We start from the raw sequence: 18,148 nt of genomic DNA, 5'->3' as shown, positions 1-18,148 counted from the left end.
GGGTCAGAACGAGCCCAGAGTAATGGCAGTGCGAAGATCTGCTCAGGCTGGTGGCTCAGGTGAAGGACTCCTGGGGCTTGCCAGGCCCCCAGAAAGGGGCAGGATGGTTTGAGCTGGACCTGCAGGCAGCAGTGAGCTTCCAATAGCTTCTGTGTGTCAGACTGCTGGGAAGGTGAGGGCCGCCTCCAGCGGAAGCTTTCCAGGTCTGCTTCTCAGATGAGGCCCGCAGGGGCAGGAACCTGCCCCCAGTTACACAGGGACTTGGTGGGGACAGCAGTGTGACTCATGTTCCTTCCCCTTCCTCAGGCCTCACCCAGCCTCAGGGACAGGAGGCTCTGCCATCCAGCAGCCCCCACATGGCTCACTCATGCCCCCCTCTTCCCTGGTGTCCAGAGTCCCCATGTTCAGAGCAGCAACATCAAGGGCTGGCTCTTCACGGTGAAAAATAGTCTCCCTGCAGGCTTCTTGGAGCTGCTGGACTCCCTCAGCGCATTTCAACGACAATCCGCTCTCCTCCCTGGCCTTCCGACAGTACGTGAGGAGAGCCTGGGCCACCAGGTCTGGGCTTCAAAGGGAATCACAGGCTTACTCTGGTTGCTAGCCTCTGTTTCCCCTCCAGTGAAAATCAGGTTCTGAAGGAGTGGCTGCTGCTGGTCGTGCCCCAGGTCACTCGGGAGGGGGGCCTTCCTGATACCTGTCTCCTCTCTGCACACAGGATGCAGCACTGGGCCCGGCGCCTGGAGCAGGAGATCGACGGCGTGATGCGGATTTTTGGGGGCGTCCAGCAACTCCGTGAGGTAAGCCCACTGCCCTGCGCTTTCTGCTCAGGGGCCCTCTTCTGAGTATGAATGGGAGAAGGGCTCCAGAAATAAGGAGTGAGGTTAGGTGTGGGGGGCCACTGCTGGGCCCATTGGGGCAGGTGGGGAAGCTTCTAGAGTTTCTGAAGCTGAGCTGAAATCAAGCATCGAGGTGGGGGGCCTGAGCTGAAATCAAGCGTCGGATGCCTAACTGAATGAGCCACTCGGGCGCCCCAGGCTTTCGGGGTTTTAAGTGGGGGAGGTCTGTGTTGCAGTAGTGCCTGAGGCAGGAGGCCAGGCCCTGGAGGGTGTTGTGGGTGCAGCTGTACCCAGAGTCTGAGGGACTGTCCACACTATGAGGGTGCAGCCACGGCGGGCCGCTCAGGGCGCCCCTGTAGCAGGAGACAGGTTGAAAGCCGGTGCTTGGCAAGTTGAGGGATCAGGGCAGGAGGGGTGATTGATTAGGCGCAAACGGCCACATTCATCCTTGGAGATTATGTTAATGTTTGAAATAGTGATGTGAAGAGCAGGCCATCCGTCACCCCCAGAAGGCTGCAAAATGTGTCGCTGTCAGGTTCCTGAGCCGTTGCTCTTGATGTGGAAATGCAGAGGCTCTGAGAGCTGAGCTGTTGGCCTGCTTGGATGGGACTCCCAGGGTCTCTCCGCAGGCTTGGACCAGCGGGCCCCCTGGAACCGAGCAGAGGAGTAACGGTTCTCCTGCGGATGGTTGTCCCAGGACCGGCAAGGTGAACAAGAGTTTCTGTAGATGGTTCAGCCACGAGGCCAGGTCTGGACACTGTTTATGACATGCCTCTTGGTCAGGACTGGGATCAGCAGGTGTAACCTCTATGGGGAAGCTTCTGTGGGGTTTTAACCTTGGTCCTTTCCACCTGCTTAGCTTAGGGTAGCTACCCAGGAAATGGGGCTGGCAGTGAGTGTGTTGCCACTGGCTGTGGATAGGACTGTCCCTAGGCACAGATCAGGGCTGGATAACAAGGTGGTAACATGACAGGGAGAGGGAGTCCGGGTCTGGAGGTCTCAGCCCCCAGCTTGCTCGGTGTCCTCCCCCTCGTGGCCCAGTCTCTCTGAACCTCCCTGCCCTAACTGCTGGGCTTGAATTGCACTAACCCCCATCCCACTCTTCCCACGAACTCTTGATGACTCAGCCGTACTTGGAGGCCAGCAGAGCTTTCCAGAGAAGGCTCTGTAGGAAAAGCTGTTCCGGAACACAAGTCAGTTTATGCTTAGGAATTGCACCCGGCACTGACTAGGTTCTAAGTGGGTGCTGCCAAGTGTAGCCATGCAGGTTAATGGAGAAATGATAGTACCCTGGAATGTGCATCATGTGCCTTTCCAGCTTTTGTATTGGAACGTGAGGTGTACCCCACATCAGTTGTTAACTTTGCACCTCCTGTCGAGAATCTTCCCCATGCCTTGACATCTCTGCTTGAGGACGCTGTTTGTTTTATAATCACGAGCAGATCAGACCTCGGACGTTTACCAATGAGCAGATAATGCCCACATTTCATGCATGAGATTTGGTTCTGCCTGAACCGTTGAGCTCCCTGGCTGGTGAGAACCAGCAATGGAAGCCCAGCTCGGCAGCCCCACTGGGGTGCTCCTGGGTGAGTCCCTGCTCCTTTCTGATCCTCGCTCTTGGTCTGTGATGTGGCTGGAAGGTCTGGCTGGAGGATGACGTGGCGAGAGTAACAGTGGGTGGGCTGACACAGGTACACCCTCTTTTTTAGAAGTTTTACTCCCTCACCAATCATTTTCACTCCGAGGACCTGTTGAACCCTTCCTTTCTGATGGGAGGTGAGTGATTGCAGATGCTTTCATCAGTGAATACACCTTCCCCCACACTCACACAGCCACCCTGGTCACGAAGCTGACTCAGGGCTCCCGACTCCTGTTCCGGGCACTGCTTCTCCCCTGGCTGCACCTCTTGGAAGGGTGGGCAGGTTAAGCCTGAGGACGTGGGGAGCTGGCTGGAGCAGGGGCTGTGCTTGGCACGGCGGTGGCCAGCCTGGCCTCAGGCAGAAAAGTGCTGATCCGGCGTTCCCGGCTGACTCCTCCTGGCACCCCTCCGCTTGGCGATGGCTGCCAGCTCTCCAGCGGCTTTCTGTCCTGCTCCAGTTTCTTCTCACCTGCTTCCTCAGCCTCTTACTTCCTGCTGACAGCTCTGCGACGGCTTCTTGGCGCTGGGCACTCTGGTGAAGTGGGTGGCAAGAAAGCAGGTGAAGAATCCTAGAGGCAAAGGACGATCCCCTGGGAGCAGGAGGGAGCCAACCTCCCCGCCCCCTACACGCCGCCACCCCAGACCTGATAGAGTCACCATGGTTCTCCTTCACACATGTATGGGAGGGCCTGTGGGGCCAGCGCCTGCCCAGCTCTGATGGGTCAGGGGGATGCTTGCAGCAGAGCCCCGACCCAACTGTGGGTGCTCCCGGGGATCCTGGCCTCAACTCTGCTGAGCTGATAGCCTCAGCCCCCAGGGTCCTCCCCAGGCCTCCCTGAGCTGATTCTGTACTACTCCCAAACACCCTGAAGTTGGGGTGTCCTGATCAGGGCCTGCTTGGCCTTCTTCCTCTGCATGGCTGCCCTCTGCCCCTCTCCCAGTCCTGGAGACCATCCCACTCCCAGAAGCTGGGCGCCACAAGAGCTGGCAGCTGCAGGAGTCCAGAAACTGCAGACAGTGGCATTTGGGAGCATTTTCCTTGCCTTGGCACTTTCCTCCTCCCAAGCACAACGCCATGGGGGCATGGCTGCGTGTAGACCAGGGCCCACTTACAGGTTAGTGGGGTGTGGGGACAATCTGCAAAGCACACCAAGGTGGGGTGTGGGGGCGGTCTGCAAAGACCCCATCGCGTTTCCCTATTTGAGCCCAGGGCCAGCATATAGCGGGTGCTCCCACTGTGGCCTGGTGCTCAAGGGCCATCCCCACCCCCATGCTTAGCCAGATATTCCTGAGCCTTGCCCCCTCCCTGCCCCTGGGTACCACAGCCCCACCTCCCCCCAAGCCCTGGCCTACTCCTGGTGTGACAGGGCACAAAAGTGTGGACTCTACTGTGGCCTGCCCTCTCCAGAACCCCTGGAAGCTGATCAAGGTCTCCCAAGCTCCTTGTCTGCCCTCCCCCATCAGCACCATATTGTCCCCATCCTGAGTGGGGCGGGGGAAGAGCAGAGAGCATATGCTTGGGCTCTGAGCTCATTTGCATAATGAGACTGATCAGGATGAATAATTCATCGGGTGCCTGGGGGTGCGTGGGGGAGGATGTGGCGATGGCCAGTCTCCCCGCTCTGAAACCCAGGTCACTCTGATGGGGACAGCCAGGAACCTACTCATGCCTGACTGGGTGTCCAGTGTAGAAGGGGAACAGCTCTGGGGACTGCGGGAGAGCAAAGCAGGAGAGATTAGAGTCAGACATGAGGAAGAACCCGTGGCTCATCAGTGGCACCATCCTGAGACGGGTTCCTGACCTGGGAGAGATGCCTTTCTTGGAGGGTCTCTAAAGAAGAGAGTGAGAAGATCCTCTCTCTGGGGTGAAGGAAGGCTTCCTGGCCAAAGCTGGGCTGGGAACAGAGATCTGGGGCCACAAGCCACTCTCTGGAAAGGGTCAAGCCAAGCCTGGGCCTGTGGGAGCCTTTCTCAGTCCACATTAAACTCAGAAACGCAGAAACGGCTTAGAGCCCTGTCAGCGTCCCTGGCTGCCTCAGTTACATGACAGCCTTAGCCCGGCTAACGGCTGCTGGTTACTCCTGTGGTCTTAACATACAAATGGGAAAACCAAGATCCCGAGCCACTGTCTGCATGGGCCAGTCCCATCCTGGAGCCCCAACAGGCCAGAGTTACGCAGTAGTGGGGTTGGGGAGGAGTACCAAAGCCAGAGGTGCAGGTCTGGGACCTGCCTGGAAGAACTACCCTGAGGCAGCCCCTCCCCTCAGCGGCTGAGCTGTGTCCGCAGAGAATAGGACCCTAGGACTCAGATCCCTATACCCAAATCTCCTACCCCTCCCCCCACCCACTGCACTACTGTGCTTCTCTGGACAGGCATGGTGATTCAGACCGATGGCGTCCATGGTGGCATCCTCACTGCTCTGGGTAGCCAGGAATGGCATTTCTGAACCCGTGATGGTGCCTCAGTCCCAGCCCATCTTGTCTGCCTCTGGCCATCCCTGTACCCCGCCTGCTTAGTGCTCCCTGGGAATGTGTAATTAATATTTGTGGAGCACCACATCTGGAGCTGGCTCCTGGCAAGGACCAAAGTCTGGCTACATCAAGGGCCCCTTTCCTAAGGTGCAGGGAAGCAGGGACAGGGCCCCTTCACACGTGCCTTTGAGTCAGGCCTCCCGCTCTCCCTCCAGCCCTCCCCACTGGCTGGTACCACTAATTCCTAAAACTCATGTGTACCACACACTAGCTTTGAGGTGGTAGCCAAGGCTGCATTTGGCCCCCATCCGGGGAGGGTCCTCTCTGGGAATTTGGATATTCAGGTGGGATTAGTGGTGCTAAGAGTGCCTGGGAAGCTCAACCCTAGAGGGGCTGGGGCAGAAGAGAAGGAAGGAAGCCAGGGTAGGGGAAGGTCCCCGGAAACCCTACAGACCCTGGAGGGCCAGGAAAGGGGAATTCAAACAGTGATGGCCCCCAGAACCCACAGTTGGTCCTTCTCTCAGAGCTCTGTAGTTCACATGTGCCCCGAGAGGCAGGCCTGCAGCTCTTCGGCCAGGCGGGTCCCCTCCACCCTGCCTGCCCTTGGAGACCAGCACAGCTGTCCCAGCTGACAAGCTCATAGCCAGGTGAGGGGTGCTGAGGGAGCCCCAGCCAGGCCCATCAAAGCCCCTCCCCACAGTTCCCAGAAGCCTCAGAACCTTAGCCGTAGGGGCTCTGCTTTTGCTCTTCCCAAAGCCCCCACCCTTCCTCCAGCCAACCCCCCAGTGAGACCCAGCAGCGCCCTCCTTTCTCCCAGTGAAGATGATCAGGATGTGGGGCGCGTCGGGGTGGAGGTGGTGGGGGGTGCGGGTGTGAAATATGCCGCTGGGTAGGGATTGCTGCCGCTCGCCTCCCTAAAAACCCACATATATTATTCTTTAATGGAAAGTTAATTGTCTTATTATTCTCTCCATATGGTCCTCTTGCTCGGCACCCAGCGGGGATGCATGGGGCCGAGGAGGGGCTCCTGGGAGGGCGTCTGAAACGTGGTGAGGCCGCCACTTGAACGTAATTACATACACAGAAGCAGATGCATGGAAGCCTGGCCGAAGCTCGCCCGCCTGGACCCCCCCCTCTGTGCCCCCACCCCCGCCCGCCCCCCCCTCTCTCCTTCCCAGGCCCGCCCAGAGTGGGTGGGGGGGCTCTTCTGCCCCTCCCCCACACGAAGTCAGGGAGTGCTGTCTCCTGAGCACTGTGCGGGGAGACTCTGTGTCCTGCTCGCCCCCTCCCCACACACTCTGTTGTCGCCTCCAGGAGAAAATTCCATTTTTGAAGCTTTTCAAAAGCCATTTCATCAGTGGCAGGAGCTCCTGCCTGCGGGCCAGCTGACTGGCTTGGGTCTCCAACACCCCTTCCACACACTCTCCCACCAGAGAGGGATGGTGTGGAGGGAGGGCCACCCCGAGACAAGTTGCCTGGGGACCCTGGCTTATGTTGGCCATGCCTTCCGGGGGCACCCGCTCCTGGAGTCTCCAGCTCCTGAGCGCCAGGCCAAGACCTGTGCCCTCCTCAGCCCCTGTCCCCTCCCAGGCCTCTACTCTTCCTACTCCCCAGAGAGGGAGGGTGTTAGGTCAGAACAGCCTCACAGCAGGGCAAGGGCGCAGTGACAGGAAAGTCCCCAGACAAGCAAGAGTGGGTGGTTGCCTCCCTAGCCAGTGCAGGAGCCCCTCGCTCTGGAGTCTTGCAGCGGGAGGCTGGAGCAGGGAGCCCTGCAAGGAGGCTTCTGGAATTTTGGCACAGCCTCAGTGAGCAGCTGCTACCCAGCCGCCTGTGGAGGTTGTAGGTGTGGAGGCCTCTGTGTAGGTCTGTGGGCGAGGCCTCTCTGAGTAGGATCAGCAGGCCCATGGCTGGTAGTACAGGCACAGGAGAGGGACCACCGCAGGGCCACGGCCGAGGTCCGTTTCAGATAGGGACCGGCTCAGAGCAGGGGGAAAGAGTTGTACATTCCAAAGGTGAGATCTACCGGAGGTCCCACAGCTGGTAAGTAGCAGAACTGGAACTTGAACCTGGAACCTGTGCCATAGGCAGCAACTCCATGGTGGGTGATAAGAATGGAGTGGGCAGGACTGGGCCTTCCCACACTGAGGGACCTGGAGCGTGGGGTCCTGGAGCTCTGAGTCTTGCTTCCCCCACTCGTGACATGGGGATCCAAGCACTTCTGTCCTCATGGGACATGAGAGGATCTCAAGGGACCTGGGGCAAGGAAAGGCTGTGGACAGAGCCCTATAAATGTGGGGGTGCCTTTGTGTTCCCCTCCCCATTATCAGCTGCTTGCCCTTCCAGGAATTGGTCACGGTTTGAGGAAACTCAGATGCCTGTGTTGTCCCCTTTGCTTGGCTTAGCCCAGGAATCTCGTCCCTCCCGTCTGAGTACGTTCCAGCTGCTAGAACAGAATACCATAGACCAGGTGGTTTCTTTCTAATGTTTCTGGAAGCTGGGAAGTCCAACATCAAGGTGTCACGAGATTTAGTGTCTGGCGAAGGCCCACTTTGTGGTTCATAGACAGCTGTTTCTTGCTTTCCTCACATGTTAGAAGGGGGAAGGATCTCTCCAGGGTCCTTAATCAGGACCCCAGTCCCCTTCACAAGGGGCTCTGCCCTCATGACTTAATCACATCCCACAGAGCCCACCTCCAAATACCAACTCCAAATCCTGGGATTAGCCTTCAAAATATGAATTTGGGGGTAACACAGATAATTCTGTCTCTAGCACTGGCTGACCATGGCATCTTTGGGGAACCTTAGAGGGAGAGGCAGGGCTTGAAGAAACAGGGCCCATGGGCCACGGAAGGGTGGGTGACTCCTGGAGCCGGGAACCCAGGGAGCCAGCTGCAGAGACACCCCTAGGGAGGAGGCAGGCAGCAGGGAAGGAAAGGTACTCAGTACTCCAGAAGAGGCCTGTGAATCTGTCTCTCAAATCAGTCAACCAGCTGGCAGCTTGTCTCCAGGCCTGGTGGATTGGGCATGGGCCTTGCTGGCAGTGCAACAGAAGTGGTAGGAAACCACTGATCTGTGGGCTGACCCCAGGTGTGGGCACTGAGGATAGGTTAGTGGGTCAGAAAATGGTGTGGCTGAGGATCACGGGTTCCTGAGGGTGGCAACTCCAGGGATCTCTGGAAAGTTCGTGACTGGGGTCCCTCTGTTTATTTATTTATTTTTTTAATTTTTGTTTTTTAAGTTTATTTGTGTAAGTAATCTCCACACCCCACATGGGTCTCGAATCCATGACCCCAGGCTGCTCTAATTGAGCCGGCCAAGTGTGGGGGTCCCTCAGTTTAAAGAAGAGACCATTTCAGAGGCATGGTCATGCCTCACCAGGCCGACCGAGTGCCTCTCTGGAAGTTTGGGTTGAGAACCCGTGGCTTTGCTGCACACTCCTTCCCTGAAGTGGATGGCTCTCTATCCTTTCATATTGGGAGTCTAATTTGTTTGTCAAATTTTACTAACGCAAGATACCACCTCTTCCCCCTCACACAGCAAGACTGTTCTGATGAACTCTCTGGGTCCCCAGAGAGGCTGGCCTGATGGCAGGACAGCTGGGGGTCAGCTCCGATGGGGACCCCGTATTGCAGATTACTGAGAACAGAACAGGGTCTGCTCCCCTCCCTGCTGGCCTCTGCATCCATCCCTGGAGGGCACTGCGGCTAACATGTCCTGAGCCAGGGGCCGGTGTGCATGATCAAGGGTGGCAGACGGGATGGGGGTAGAGGGCAGAAGGGGTTTCCATGCCGGGCCCCCGGGTACGGCTGACTCGAGCTGCATTCCTCCCTGCTCCTCCACCCCCATCCATTGCTGGATCCATGGCAGCCATGGGGACACTTGCCTGAGATTTGTGGAGCCCCAAGCAGTTGGCAGAGGCAAAGAAGTAATTGGTTCTGACAAACCACATTCGGCCCCAGGGGCAGCAGGAGCAGCATTGACCATGACCAGGCAGGAGACAGAGGCTCAGCCCGACCTCCCTCCACCTTCTCTGAGCATTGCTCTCCTGTCCTCAAGAGCAGAGATGGAGAGTTTGGAGAATGTTACAGAAGCCTGAACCTCCCATCTTTTCCATACTTTTCTCCCAGGCCTGAGACCTGCCCTGTGGCTCTGCAGGGCAGCTGGCTGACTTCTTACGAGTATGTGGGCTGAGGCTGGGGGATCCTGGACGGACTCCTCAGCCCACTCCTTGTTCATCCTTGGGTTCTCATCAGTCAGGAAGCCCCAAGACTTGAGCGTCCTAGCCTAAGGGTGTGGGGTTTGGAGCTGGGCCCCCTCGAAGAGGTTGTACAGTCCGGGGCGGAGAAGCAGGCTGCACACACACGGGGTTGGGGGCACACATACATACTCGCCTGTACCCCGAGGCTGGCCAGGAGTGGTGCTTAGCTAGTGACTGCTCAGTGGACAGAAAAGCAAAGTGGCAGGCATCTGAGGACCAAGAAGGGGGAAACCAGGGCTCTGATTGCCCCACAGGACCATGGGAAGCACCCGGTCCCCCATGGGGAAACAGAGCCAGTGCATCAAGGTAGACCTTCAGTGCCAAAAGCCCTGGGAGAGGTAGGCTTGCATGGGATCTGCCAGGCTTGGCCCTACATAGAGGGTCTCTGATTACTCTTTGTGGGGGATGGAGGGTACAGGGGCCTTGAAGAAGGGCCCAGGAGAAGAGCTCGCTGCAAGGTGTGTTGGCACCCAGATGTCAGGCTGGGGTGGGGGAGACTGGGCTGTTCCAGAGTGACTTGAAGGCCTGGCCAAGGTATGTGGCCTACACAGGGAGAATGGGGAGCCTTTCGGCCTCCCGGCCATCCCTGTGCCCTCCCCATCCCCACTAGACACCCCAGCTTCTCTTCCTAGTGCACTTGCCATTCTCCTCATTCACCTCCAGGCCTCACCCCGTTTTAAACCCAGCCCATAGCTCCCTCCCCCAGGAAGCCCTCCAGGTCAGCCCTGAGGCCCACAGTGTTCAGTGCACCCCACTCCCTTCAGCTTTTGCATCCTTTGGGTATGCACGGAAGGCAGGAGCTGCCAGGAGCCTTTTGTGGGCATTCTATGGGGTAGGGAGATTGTGACCAGAAGGCAGGGCCCTGCCCAGGCCTCCCCAGGGTCCACCTGAACATGGCAGTCAGACCTAGAAGGCAAGCAGCCCCTACTCCCCCACTGGGATTCTTGGTCCCTTGACTCACTGGGAGATGCCTCTCTGACCTGCGGAGGCTCGTGGAAGTAGAGCCCGGGAGAGCACATGTAGGCGAGAGAGGACAGGAGTGCAACGGGGAATGGGGCTCTGTGTGCACCTGGGAGAGCCCCTGCCAATCTGCGTGCATGCTTCGTGGGGGGTGTGACCAGGCAAGTGTGTCCACACACGCGTGTGTATGTGGCTGAGCCCTGTGTGGAGGTGCACGCGGGCACACTTTACAGAGCAGGGTGGGATGGTGAGGAGGCAGATGCCGGGAGTTCTGTGTCACCCGAGCAGGCGACAACTACTTAACTGGTTAATTAGTGAAGCTGAGAAATCTCAGTTGTGGGTGAGGAAGAAGCTCGCCTTCACACCCGCCACCTTCCCGTGCACCGTAAACATGTCCCCAGTGACTCCATGCCACCGTGCGCAGCAGCCCCGCAGGGGCACAAGGTGCCAGTGGGCTGTGTCTCAGTGTCCTGGCACTCCAGTGTGTCTGCATCCCGGGATGGCTGCTCAATCAGGTGGCCCTTCTTTGGAGAGTGCAGGCCTGGTGCCGGCCTTCCTCGTCCCCAGTACAGTGCACAGAAAGGCTGGGGGGTGGTGAGGCCACAGAGACATTGTTCCCATTTCACAGATGAGGGCGCTGTGGCGGTGAAGGGGTGTGGGCAGGAGCCTCCTTTCCAGGTCTTGGGCATCCTGGTGAGGGAGCATAGCTCTTCCCGCCCTCCAGGGACTGAAGTGTTACTTTCTGGAGGCAGCCGAACAGTTTGGGTGCCTGCAGGCTCAGAGGAGAACTAAAGCTTTCTGTAGCCCCTGACAGACCTCTACCCGCTTAAAACCAACAGGTGCTTTGTCACCAGCTGGGCCTGATTCCAAACCCCACCCCCCCACCCCTGCCCTCCCGGCCTGCTCAACACCTCCCCTCTGCCATCCTCCCATGCACCCCGGCTTCTGCAGCCCCACGGCCGCCTCTGTTCTGAATCCTCCATCCAAGTGCAGCTCCTGAGGTGCTAATGGGGTTTGTGGGGCTTGGCTCTGAGCCCCAGAGTCTCCTGAATGCCAGCTCCCCACTCCCCCGCTGCCCCACAGACCCCGGGCCCCTCTGCTGCCTGCGCTGTCTTTGCACACAGGGAGACCTGGAAGCTGGGTCAAGTGGCAGCCACTTGCCTCTTGATCAGGTGTTGACGGAGGAGCCTTCATTATGCTCCATCTACAGGCACAGAATAAATTGGTGTGCAGTGAATTTATTCTTTTTAAAGAGGGACTTTCACACTGGGGAAAACTTTTTAAAAAGAACATTTATATAAAAAGCAATTACCATGCCGGTAATTTTTACGTATTCTCTCCCTTCCACCGCTGCCTTTGTGTTTGAACGTGACCGCCTCCTGGGCAGCTGCAGCCTAGCTCCCTGGCCTCGGGCTACAGCTTCCCCGCCTGCTGGAGTGCCTCCTCCTCCGGGAAGGCTCCCAATGCAGGCAGGGCCTGGGCCCAGTAGGGGTCCAGGCTCCAGAGCACGGCTGGGTGGATTTATGTTCAAAACTCGGGTGCTTTGGAAATTTCCTCCTGCATGCATCTCTGTCCCAAGGTTGCTCCAATTCCAGGGCTGGTGCAGCCCTTCCAGGGCCCCTCTTGGCAGCATTGAGCACTTAGAGGCACCTGCTTCTCAGCAGTGTCACAGCCCGTTCGTGATGGGGGAGGTGGTGGTGTGGGAACAGGTATTTTCTTTCCCAAGGAGCCACTAACGGGCACCCTGCTTCCCCAGCCATTATTGCTCTCACACTCGATGCATTATGTAAATTGTCTCCGTTGCTAAGTGGTGGAGGAGCTGCTCAGGGGGAACGGAGGTCTGGAGCCTTCTGGTGGGGCGGGGGCAAGCGGGGAGGCAGGAGACTGGTTCTGAAAACTCACTGCTCCATATCAAGGAGGGTCTGACAGCCCCCCAGCTCAGACTGGGACCTCCAGGGCTTGCACACTGTCTCCCTCTATGACCACAGCTTTGTGAGGGTGCTGGCGGCACCACCCAGCAGACTGGGGCTCCCAGGAAGCTGGGGAAATCTTTCACTGGACAGGACCATCAGATTTGACCTTTCCCTCTCGCCTCAAAGTGGCTCCCATGATAGGGCACGTGCCCCTTTGCTGCCCAAGGAGGCATGCTTCTGCCACCTGCCCAAGTCTCACCAGTAGCACCTAGGACCACAGAGCCTCCTGAGAAACCCTTGGCAGAGCCGGAAAAGGTCGCGTCCATCCTTGGGGCTGGGTGACCCACCACCTGAGCCCTGGGGCCCTGGCGGCTCCTTTGGCAGTGAGGCACGATGAGGTACCTAAGGGGCACGAAGGTTCCTGGGTGGAGCAAGGCCTGGGTGATGGAGGGGGCTCTCGCATGGTTCTCGCCGGGCTATCAGTCCTCCCTTTAGAGTCACAGACCGGGAGGTCTGGGTCCAATGTCTTGTTCCCTGTTCTCTGTTCTCTGAGGGCTCTGGATTGCCTCCAGCTGAGTCCAACTCTCATCTAAGCTTATACTTTGTATGCAGCTCCTCCATGGTGGTCTCACGCCTGCCCTCCCTCAGACTGGGAGTCCCCCTGGGGTGGATGTTTGTCCTGTGCAAGGAGGCCAGTGGGTTGAGAAATTGCAGGTTTTCGCATTTGCCGGGAAATTACATGATGAGTTGGGGATTCCGGGGAGGGGATGAGAATTTGCACAGACGTATGTAGCTCACCCAGCCCCACTTCTCAGGCTGTCCCTTTCCTCCCCAGCCCTCCCCAAGCGTGGCTGCTTGTGAGTCTGGGTGACTCACCCCGGGGCTGGTTTAAAAGAGGTCAGGGCAAAGGTAGTGAGTGTACAGCGCTGCACAGATGTTGTGGAAGACGGGGAACTTCCTCCCCGCCCGGCTTCGTCCCCCACTGCAGGCTGCTGGCCCTCACCTTGCTTTCTGATTACCCCCAACTTTGGAGAAATGTGGAAGTGGGGGTGTGGGTTAATCAGACCGGGGTCACCAATACTAAATATGTGTTTTGGCCTAAGGAGCCAGGTCTGTGTCCTCAGCTGATCCGGGAACTGAAACCTCGAACTGTCTTCATTTGCTGGAAGAGTAAACAGAGGTGGTGGTGATGTCAACAGAGCATCATATCGTCTTCGCCCTTTGAGGGCCCGCAGCTCCAGGCCAGAGGCTGGAGTCCAAGCAGTCAGTCCCCTGTCACCAACTCCTCTGCCTACGTTATCTTTTCTCCTTTCTCCCTTCTCCCACGTCCCCTTCCTTCCTCCCTTTCTTAATATTTTTTTCTTTTTCTTACCTTTCTAGATGAATTGTTTTTAAAGATTTTATTTGAGAGAGAGAGATGACAGAGGGAGGGAGAAGCTGACTCCCCGCTGAGCAGGGAGCCCGATGTTGGACTCGATCCCAGGACTGTGGGATCATAACCCGAGTCAAAGAAAGACGCCTAACGCACGCAGGCGCCCCTCTAGGTGGATTTTTAAAGTCAGGGTTTTAAAATTGGCATCTTGGGGCACCTGGGTGGCTCAGTGGTTAAGCGTCTGCCTTCGGTGCAGGCCATGATCCCAGGGTCCTGGGATCGAGCCCCGCATATGGCTCCCTGCTCAGCAGGAAGCCTGCTTCTCCCTCTCCCACTCCCCCTGCTTGTGTTCCCTCTCTCACCATGCCTCTCTCTGTGTCAAATAAATATATAAAATCTTTAAATAAAATTTTAAAAATAATAAAATTGGCATCTTGTACGCACACGGTGTAATGCCGTAGTTTCACCAGGCATGCTGTTAGTGGCGCAGCAGCCCCTCCTCTCCATTTCCAACTCCCCAGAGGCTGTCACTTTCTAATCTCAGAGCTTCGTATCTTTAAATGACATACTTATGTCACTACTTCATGATTGTTCCATTTTAGGCATTATCCACGGACAAGCTCTGAGGGAGAGGAGCACTTAGCTCTTCGCACTCCCCCTCTTAGCACAGCCCCACCCCTCACTCTCCCATCCCCCTCACAGGGTCCTGCGGGTGGGTCAGGACTCTGGGTTGATACTGTCTTCCCTTGGGCAAATGCTCTTCAGAACTGTAACTCAGGGGCGCCTGGGTGGCTCAGTGGGTTGGGCTGCTGCCTTCGGCTCAGGTCATGATCTCAGGGTCCTGGGATCGAGTCCCGCATCGGGCTCTCTGCTCAGCAGGGAGCCTGCTTCCTCCTCTCTCTCTCTCTGCCTACTTGTAATCTCTCTCTGTCAAATAAATAAATAAAATCTTTAAGAAAAAAAAAAAAAAGAACTGTAACTCAGAGTACACACTTTGGGGTACAATTTTTACATTTTTTCCCCTTCAGGTTAATAACTGTCTGGCGCCTGCTTCATTGTCGGTGAACCTTTGCTAAAGCTGCCCCAAATTCCCTGCCCTTCTCTCTGACCTCTTGTCATACGTACAGGTGCACCTGGGGTTCTGTCCCATAAATCGCCCAGGGAAGTCTCACCAGGAGCCTCCCGATTTGCTCCTGTGAACACCGCCCGCTCTCCCAGCCTGCGGCTCGGACTATGCCTGGGATCTCCCTCACCTGTCATCTGGGTTGGAATCCCTTAGTCCTGGATGCCCTGGGCTCCACTTCCTTGGTTTCTGATGTGCCTCCTCATTTGGGTAGAGAGGATTTTCAGTTGGCTTCTTCAGGGACGGTACATGGGAGCCAGACTTCTGAGACTTACACATCTCAGAAAGCTTGCCCTCTCCCCTATGTTTGGTGGAGGTTGAAGTTGGGTGTGCAAGTTCAGCATGGAAACCATTCCCAAGGCAGTGCCCCATTCCTTCCAGCTTCTCTGAGTTGCTGTGGAGAGACCCAGAGTTCATGTGGATTCCCAATCCATTGTACATGACCTGAGTTTTATCTCTAGAAACGTCCTCCCTGTACCCAGTGTTTAGAAGTTCCACATTGCTATACCTTAGTGGGGTTTATTTTCACTGCTCACCACTCAGTAGACATTTCATACTGGATGCTTGTGTCCTTCAGTTCTGGAAAGTTTTCTTGAAAGATTTCTTTGACTGTTTCCTCCTTTTTTTTTTTTTTTTTTTTTTTAAGATTTTATTTATTTATTTGACAGAGAGAAATCACAAGTAGATGGAGAGGCAGGCAGAGAGAGAGAGGAGGAAGCAGGCTCCCTGCCAAGCAGAGAGCCCGATGCGGGACTCGATCCCAGGACCCTGAGATCATGACCTGAGCCGAAGGCAGCGGCTTAACCCACTGAGCCACCCAGGCGCCCCTGACTGTTTCCTCCTTAATATTTTCTCTGCTTTCTAAAACCTTTAATTCAGACCTTTTTCTTTTTTTCTCCTTTTTCTCTGATTTTCCTTCTCTGTGGTTTTTTTAATCAGCAAATTTCTTAATTTTATCTTCCAACCTTTCTATCAAGTTTTTTTTTCAAGGTCTTATTTATTTATTTGAAGAGAGAGAGAGAGAGGACACAAAAGGAGAGTGAGGGGGAGAGGCAGACTCCCCAGTGAGCAGTGAGCCCAATGGGGGACTCAGTCCCAAGACCCTGAGATCATTGACTTGAGCTTAACTAAGGCAGAGGCTTAACCAACTGAGCCACCCAGGTGCCCACCTTTCTAACAAGTTATACATTTTGTTACCATGTTTTTTATTTCTAGGATCTCTTCTTGGTCCTTTTTAAAAAATATCATCTAGCTCTTATTTCGTGGTTGCCACAGTGTCTGTTAGCTCTCTGTGAATGACAGTATTATAGCTTAAAAAAAACCCATAAACCTCCTTTAGGGGCCCCTGGCTGGCTCAATCTGTAGAGCATGTGACTCCTGATCTAGGGGTTGTGAGTTCAAGCCTCATATTAGGCATGGAACGTACTTAAACACACACACACACACACACACACAGAAACTCCTTTACTTTGAGATAATTTTAGACTTACGGAGAAGTTGACAAAATAGCACAGAAATTCCCTAACGCTTCACCCAGTTTCCTCTAACATTATCATGTTGCATAACCATAGTACAAGTACCAAAGCTCAGGAGAAACTGACGTTGGTACACTACTGCCAAGCAAAGGGAAGACTGTATTTGGCTTTTATCAGTTTTTGCACTAGTTCCTTTCTCTATACCAGGATCCCACACTGCCTTTACTTGTCACATCACCTTAGGCTCCTCCAGTGCGTGACAGTTTTGGGGTCTCTTTCATGATCTTGACACTTTTTAAAAAATACTTGTCAGTTATTTTGTTCAGTATCCCTCCATTTGTGTGTGATGTTTTCCTGAGTAGACCGAGGTTATGCATTTTAAGGAAGACCCCTGTAGGAATGAGGTGTCTTTCTCAGTGTATCGTATCAGGAGTACTTGTTGTCAGCGGGATTGGTGATGCTAATTTTGATCATTTGGCTAAGGTGGGTTATGCTTCCTTCCCCCACTGCAAAGTTGCTATTTTCTCTTTGTAATTAAGAAATCTCTTGGGAGATGCTCTGAGGTCATACAAATATCTAGATTCTCAAACTTTCGTTCATTCATATTAGTATCCTTTGATGGGTCTTGCCTGCAGCTGTTATTACTGTGGTGTTCTAATGGTGTTTTCCTATTCTGTCATTCCTTCTCCATTTATTAATCAGAATTCTTCCATAGGGGGAAAAACTGTCCTTTCTTCCCTGTTTTACTTATTTATTCAGTTACCTATATCTGTGTTGACTCAGGAATACTTACTCTGTGGATTATGATTCACTATTATCATTATTTATTTTCTTGCCCCAATTATTCCAGCTTTGGCCATCGGGAGCTCTTCCAAGTTGGCTCCTCTGCCCTTTGACGTGCTCCTCTCCTTATCCCAGCACTTGCTTGCTTTCTGTTGCAACAAGACACTCCACGCTCATCTTGTATCTTCTCTAGAATCGACCACTTCCCCCAAGGAGTTCTGGTTCCGCTTATTAGCACATGGTATTTAGACATTAAGATCTGTGTGCTGAGTGTGCTCGTGGGGTGAGGCTGCTTTGATGCCCTCTCATGATCAGAACTGGGAAATGGGAAATATATGTGTGTCTGTTACCCACGTGTACACACGTATCTATGATTAACTTTATTTATCTGTACAGATATTCGAAACTGTGGCTTTGTACTGAAACCCCTGACTCCAGTGCCGTGCAAAAGCTTCATTCCTCCTTCCCTCTTTGGTGACTTCCTTTTCCCAACAGTGAGAAACCTGGTTCTCCTTATCTATATTTACTTAGTTCTTCAACCCCAGCATGCACAATTTATGGCATTTTTTTTTTTCCATTTCCGTGGCCTTATGTAGCCCAGGTTCCTCCAGGTACTTTTTGTGTGGTCTCTGACTCCTATGAGCCTATCTCCCCTCTGCGTTGGGGGTTCCACGTGGTCTACTCCTATTCAAGCAGACCGGAGGTTCTGTGATAGGAACCGAGAAGTGGGGTTCACACCCTCTAACTCTCACCAAAGCACCAGAGAGTGGGGCTCTGGGTGTGGATGTGAGAGCTCCAGGCACAGGGGCTGCAGTGGGGGGACGGGGTTCACGGGCTTTGGTTTCATTGTGGGTAATCTGGCTAATGGCCCTCCTGGCCTGCAGTTTCCCAGGGAAGTTTCTTTCAGCCTTCCGTTTGGGGTTTCAGGGCTTACTCTTACCACATGAACCTACTGTGGGCACAAGTGAGCCTTGCAGGGCTGGCTGAGTCCATCACCATGGTCCGTCTGCCTCCAGCTTCCAGATGTTGTTTTTGGCACCTCCTCCATGTTTTCTTTGACTCATGGGTTTTTGCCATTTTAAAGAACCTTTTCCTGTGGTTTCAGGGAGCTTTGAGAAAGAGGAGAAGGTCAGTCCACTAGGCACCACCCCCGCCATGCTCCTGTAGCAGCTGAACCCTTACCATTTACTCAGTGAAATCCATGCCAGGCCCTAGCCAGTGAATGAATAAGCAGGAGGTTCTCTGGCTGGTGGAGGCAGCAGGCAGGCAGGGCCTCCTGACCTCCGTCTCACTACCCCTGACCCTCCACGTGAGTCCT

The 18,148-nt window shown here is 55.0% G+C and overlaps 1 protein-coding gene across 4 annotated transcripts in view; it reads left to right on the top strand.

Annotated features, from left to right (window-relative positions):
* CACNA2D2 (calcium voltage-gated channel auxiliary subunit alpha2delta 2) overlaps window positions 1-18,148 on the top strand; it is a 139,476-nt gene that overhangs the window by 25,538 nt on the left and 95,790 nt on the right. For all 4 annotated transcript variants that reach the window (XM_059389801.1, XM_059389802.1, XM_059389804.1 and 1 more), the window contains exon 2: window positions 716-797. In XM_059389801.1, the coding sequence (XP_059245784.1) occupies window positions 716-797 (82 nt within the window). The remainder of the gene's footprint in view (window positions 1-715; window positions 798-18,148) is intronic.

The sequence above is a fragment of the Mustela nigripes genome, chromosome 2, assembly GCF_022355385.1.
Source record: "Mustela nigripes isolate SB6536 chromosome 2, MUSNIG.SB6536, whole genome shotgun sequence".
NCBI classification, from domain to species: Eukaryota; Metazoa; Chordata; class Mammalia; order Carnivora; family Mustelidae; genus Mustela; species Mustela nigripes.
This window is presented reverse-complemented; position numbering and strand designations above follow the sequence as displayed.